Source organism: Chiloscyllium plagiosum, chromosome 45, assembly GCF_004010195.1.
Source record: "Chiloscyllium plagiosum isolate BGI_BamShark_2017 chromosome 45, ASM401019v2, whole genome shotgun sequence".
In the NCBI taxonomy this organism is placed as follows: domain Eukaryota; kingdom Metazoa; phylum Chordata; class Chondrichthyes; order Orectolobiformes; family Hemiscylliidae; genus Chiloscyllium; species Chiloscyllium plagiosum.
The window spans coordinates 10,480,460-10,486,491 of NC_057754.1; the positions used below are offsets into that span (position 1 = coordinate 10,480,460).

At 43.1% G+C, this 6,032-nt stretch overlaps 1 protein-coding gene across 1 annotated transcript in view; it reads right to left on the minus strand.

Moving 5' to 3' along the window:
• Window positions 1-475: 475 nt before the first annotated feature.
• The window catches only part of LOC122543940 (zinc finger protein 239-like), a 10,664-nt gene continuing 5,107 nt past the window's right edge, over window positions 476-6,032 (minus strand). The window contains exon 3 of the mRNA XM_043682893.1: window positions 476-2,023. Within this exon, the coding sequence (XP_043538828.1) occupies window positions 1,041-1,943 (903 nt within the window). The 5' untranslated portion in view covers window positions 1,944-2,023 and the 3' untranslated portion in view covers window positions 476-1,040. The remainder of the gene's footprint in view (window positions 2,024-6,032) is intronic.

A 6,032-nucleotide genomic window follows, 5' to 3' on the forward strand; every position in this document is an offset into this window, starting at 1 on the left:
CTTTTGGCACACTGGCCTTCATCAGTTAGGGTATCGAGTATAGAAATTGAGAAGTTATGTTGCAGTCGTACAGGACATTGGCGATGCTACCTTGGAGTACTGTGTTCAGTTTTATTACAGGAAGGATGTTATTAAACTGGAAAGAGTGCAGAAGAAATTTACAATGATGTTGCCAGGATTCAATGGTCTGAGTTATTGAGAGAGGTTGGATAAGCTAGGACTTTTTACTTTAGAACGTAGGAGACCAAAGTGGGGAGGATCTTATAGAAGTGTATAAGATCATGAGAGGCCTGGATAGGGTGAATGCACTCAGTCTTTTTCCCCAGAGATGGTGAGTCACTGTCCAGAGGGCATCAGTTTCAGGTTAGAGGGGAAAGAATAAAATGGAACCTGAGGGGCAACTTGTTTTGTTTTACACAGAGGGTGGTACGCATATGGAATGAGCTGCCAGCAGAAGTGGTTGAGGCCGGTACATTAACACATTGAAAAGGCATTTGGACAAATACATGGATAGGAAAGGACTGTAAGCATATGGGCCAAGTGCAAGGAAATGGGGTTAGCATGGACGGACATATTGGAATACTCATTTGGCATCACCTGTTTCTCCACACATAGGCAGCCTTGTTGATCTTTAAGGAGCATAAGTATGTCAAAATTGGCCTTACATCAATTTAGGACTTTAATTTTCAGACCAGACCTATCCTTTTCTATAACGAAATATTACTTTTAAAATAATGATTATGGGCCCCAAAGTATTCCCCTACTGACACCTCGGTCACCTGCCCTGCCTTATTTCCCCAGTAGAAAGCCAAATTTTGAGCAGGGGTTAATAACATCAGTACAAACAGTCCAAAGACCACAGTTCATTCCTTGATGTGAGTAAGAGCAAAATCCTTCAACTCTGATTCTTGTTGAACATGCTGGTGTGTTAACAGTTTGGATGACTGAGCGAATCCCTTTCCACATATGCAGCAAGTGAATGGTCTGTCCCCACAGTGAACTTGCTGGTGTATCAACAGGGAGGATGAATCAGCAAAGACTTATCCACACTTGGAAGAGGTGAATGATCTCTCCCCAGCATGAACTCGCTGGTGCCTCAGCAGGTTGGAGGAGTGAGTAAATCCCTTCCCACACTCTGAACAAGTGAATGGTTTCTCCCCGGTGTGAACTCGCTGGTGGACCAGCAGGTGAATTGTCTGAGAGAACCCTTTCCCACACTCCAGACAGGTGAATGGTCTCTCCCCAGTATGAACTCGCTGGTGCCTCAGCAGGTTGGAGGAGTGAGTAAATCCCTTCCCACACTGTGAACAAGTGAATGGTTTCTCCCCAGTGTGAACCCGCTGGTGGACCAGTAATTTAGATGCGCGAGTGAATCCTTTCCCACATTGAGAACAGGTGAATGGTCTCTTCCCAGTGTGAACTCGCTGGTGCTCCTGCAGGGAGGATGACTGAGTGAATCCTTTCCCACACACAGAACAGGTGAATGCTTTCTCCCCGGTGTGAACTCGCTGGTGCCTCAGCAGGTTGGTTGACGAAACAAATCCTTTCCCACACATGGAGCAAGTGAATGGTCTCTCCCCATTGTGAACTCGCTGGTGTACCTGCAGGCTGGATGACAAAGCAAATTCTTTTTCACACACAGAGCAACTGAATGGTCTCTCTCCTGTGTGCACTCGCTGGTGTTTCAGCAGGTGAGATGTCTGCATGAATCCTTTCCCACACAAAGAGCAAGTGAATGGTCTCTCCCCAGTGTGAACTCGTTGATGTTTCAGCAGGTTGGATGACTGTGTGAATCCCATCCCACAATCAGAGCAGGTGAATGGCTTCTCCCCAGTGTGACTGCGTTGGTGTATTTGCAGCTGCGATGGGTAAAGAAATCTCCTCCCGCAATCCTCACATTTCCACAGTCTCTCCCCTGGGTGACTGCGCTGACGTTCGGACATTTCAGATTAATCTTCCACACACAGCCAATAGGTGTTTCTCCCTGGTGTGAACAGTGCTTTTTTCTTCAATGTTCAAAGGCCTGAGATAATTAGGTTATAATAAACAGAGTGACTGTCAGATCAGGTTATAGTTTTGTTTGCGTTCTCTAATTGCAATCACAATTTCAAACAGAAAATAAAAGCAAGGAGACAGAAACCAGAAGAACACAGGTTGTGAAACTCAGAAATTAATCTGGTCAATTGTGGAGCCAACACTTAGGGAAACTGCTGGATTATCAATCAAACTGAACTGGTTCATAAATGTCCTTCAGGGAATCAGTCAATGGTTGACCAAAACTACAGAAAGAGGTAAGAGTTTGGAAATACGGAAAGGAAGGAGAGGCATTTTATACATCTGCAACTCAACCCCGTTCCCGTTTTATCCTTCAATCCCTCAGAGGGAAGAATAAGCAGCAAAATACTTGAAATCTGAAATAAAAACAGAAAATAATGGAGATACACAGCAGGTCTGGCAGCATCTGAAACGGTGACAGATGTGGGAACCATTGCAACCTTGAAGTGTTTTGGTGATCATCCATTGCCTTACAATGTAGGTTACACACCAAGTACCAGAAAGTGGGACTAGCTTAAATAGGTGCTTGATGACCAGCATGAATTTGAGGGACAGTGTATTCAACAATTTTACCCGAGTCTCTGACTCCATTTTGTTCCGTGTTTCTCTGATTCTCTCTTTTGGGAAGCAGGCAGGAGTGGCAAGCAGTGAAAAATGCAAATAACATGTTGGCCTTCATAGTGAGAGGATTGGAGTACAGGAGCAGGGGATATCTTTCTGTAAGGGTTTTGGTGAGAGCACACCTGGAGTACTGTGTGCACCTTTTGTTCTCCTTTCCCAATGCAGGAAGCCCTGGTTATTGACAGAGCATAAAGAAGGTTCACCAGACTGATTCCTGGGGTCTCAGATCTGTTGTATGGAATCTCAATCCTCATTTAATTCTCCTTTCTTTTGTCTTTCTGAGCCACTGACTGCATCACTAATTAATGTTCGACCTCCCATTTCCTGACCTGAGTCTGACACGTCTAAACCTACACTTGGGCTCCTAGCCCATCACCATACTACTTTCAAATTTCACCAATGGAACTGACAAAAGCATCCACAAGAATATTTATTCCGGGTCTCCCCAAGACAACTGGTCAGGCTTGTACAGGTCCTAGCCTTCCTCAGAAACAGTCCCAATGCCTCATGAATCGCAACTCTTTTCTGGTACATCATTTTGCAGCCACACATCCTAGAATCCCTACAGTGTGGAAATCTCATCTATCCCCTTATTCCTGCTCTCACTAGCATATGTGCTGTAGTAGCTCATGATTAAAACGGCCGCCTGGGCTTTTTAGCTGGCACAAGATGACCAAAAGGGGCTGGCAGCTACATACAGATTTCACAGCCAGACTTGTGCTGTGATCTTCATACAGAGTTCCTGGATTACGGAATGAAAGGTCCCTTGGGGGTTATAAAAGAATCCTTTGAGAACAAAGGAACAAAGAACGTTACAGCACAGGAACAGGCCCTTCAGCCCTCCAAGCCTGCGCCGATCCAGATCATCTATCTAAACTGTCGCCTATTTTCTAACAATCTGCATCAGTCTGCTCCCTGCCCATTCATTTTTGCAGTTTGTAACAGAGAGTGAGGTGAGACACAGAAAAAGTGAAGCTGAAAGATTGAGTGCACTACTCAGTCTCAGCAGTTCAGAAAGTCACATGGTCCTAATGGAAACAGTCAATTGGTAAGTGATACCTGCAGAGAATTTTCTTTACTGTTCTTCAAGTATATATTAGCTTAAATAAAGTTAGGAATTTTGATTATAATGGAAGTGTTTGAAAAGGAGGAGGTCCTAGCTGGATTAAATTCTCTTAAAGGAAGAAACCACCTTAACTTGAAGAGAAGTCATGGCAGGAGACCTCAGATGCGTGGTGTGCTCCTATTCGTTAGGTAAGACAAAGCAATAAATGGTGTATCCACAAGCTCTAAATGACCACCAGTACCCAAAGAAAGGTTATAAAAAGAGAGGTCAGAACTGCAGAGACATAAACAATTGAAGCTCAAGTGCCGATGTGGATAATTTGAAGAAACTCTTATCTACAGATTAAGGAAGAGTGAGAGAGATAGATTACAAAATACAAAGTGAAGACATTGTTATGTCTCCTAGTTTTTTGTGGAATCTAAACAAGTTTCGTTCAATGGCTTGGGAAAGTGATTGAATTGCACCCTTATTGGTGGAATTCAAATAGATGAATTCTCATTAGAAAAGGAATTAATAATACTTAGAGTAGAAACAGTAAAGATAAATTTGAAATGAAACTTACAGCATGCAAATAGCAGGAGTTGTAAACTGGCGGTAAGTCAGATGAACTGTTTGTTTGATCTCTCCGGCTGAAGTGAGAGATGGGTTGTTCTCAATTTGTCAGCTGTGTCACAGAATTGTAGTAACTTTATATTAAAATTGATTGTAAAAGACTATCAGAATTCTTAATGATCCATATTACAGTAAGTAGAGAATTTGGAAGAGTTCATAGGGATAAGCAAGTATTTGGCTTATTGGCAGTCGCAAATGTCTGGAAAGACGGAAGTGGGTACTGCAGATGCTGGAGATCAGAGTCAAGATTAGAGTGGTGCTGGAGAAGTACAGCAGGTCAGCCAGCATCAAAGGAGCAGGAAAGTCAAGGGCTTTTGGCCAAAACGTCCATTTTCGAGAATGTGGTGGAAAAGGACAGCAGATCCCCTTCTGTGCAGCAAAGGTGCCATGAACTTGGCTGATGTTGTTGTCCCTCAGTCACCACCCCAAATAGTACCCAGAACACGATGTATGTTTGAGAGGGGAATGAACAATGAGGTACTCCTGCACTTCCTTCCTGAGCCTTTTATTTGTCTGATGGTGACCCATTCCTTTTCTGTCTGCGTAAACCTCTCCTTCTGTGTGACCAATCAGGTAAACGTGCCACCACACATTCTCAGTATCGTTGACACTCAAGACTGAGTCCACCCACAGTTCCAGCTGTGAAAAGCAGTGAGCCAGTGGCTGTAGATCGACACTTCCGGCAGACAGGAAATGCCCCTTATTTCCCACATTGTGCAAGGGGAGCACACCACACTTCTGAGGTCTCCTGTCATGATTTTTCTCCAGAAGGTGGTTTCTCCCTTTAAGCAAATTTAATTAAGCTAGGAACTCCTCCACCTATTAAAAACCGTTAAGAAAATTCTCTGCAGGTATCACTTACCAATTGACTGTTTCCATTAGGACCATGTGACTTTCTAAACTGCCCAAACTGAGACTGAGTAGCACACTCAATCTTTCAGCTTCACTTTCTCCCTGTCTCAGCTCACTCTGTTTTCAACCAACTTAAAAGCACTCTCATTTAGCCAAGCAGCACTCACAATGCAGCCTTGTCACTTTCATTGTCTTCTCACACCCACTCTGACAGGAGCTAAAAGAGAATATCATCTTTCAATTCAATAATTTATAACTCTAGACTCAACAGTTTCAGGATCAGAATGCTGTCAGGATCTGGAACATTCCACCTGAAGAGGTGCTGGAATTCAAGTCCATAAGGAACTTTAAAAGCAAGTTTGCAGGTATTTGAGAATGATGAATTTATTGGTTAAAATCATGAAGTGGGCGATTCAAACTAAATATGACGGGATTCTGGGTAATCCAAGATGGAGGATGGGAAAAATTTGTGGCTGTAAGAGCTGCTCCTTTTTATGAGGTATTTTAGGTGTTGGAGATGATTTCCTCGAATTCCGGAGCAGCAATTACTGTTTTATATGCTGTTGCAGTGTTTTGGAACTTTAGAGAGAGCGAGAGAGAGAGAGCGAAAGACCATCGCTGGACATCGGAGTGCATCTGGGAAAATTAACAAACAGTGAAATTCACAACTAATCTTGGAGGAACTGTTCTGTGAAGTTCACAACACAGAGTCAGATAAGGTAATTGTTGTTTTAGGTCTGTCCAAGAGAAAGGCTGCAGTAGTGAGTATAGTGGATTATTTCTTGATTATATGTTTTTGGAGAAATCTTTCTTGATTAAACTTAAA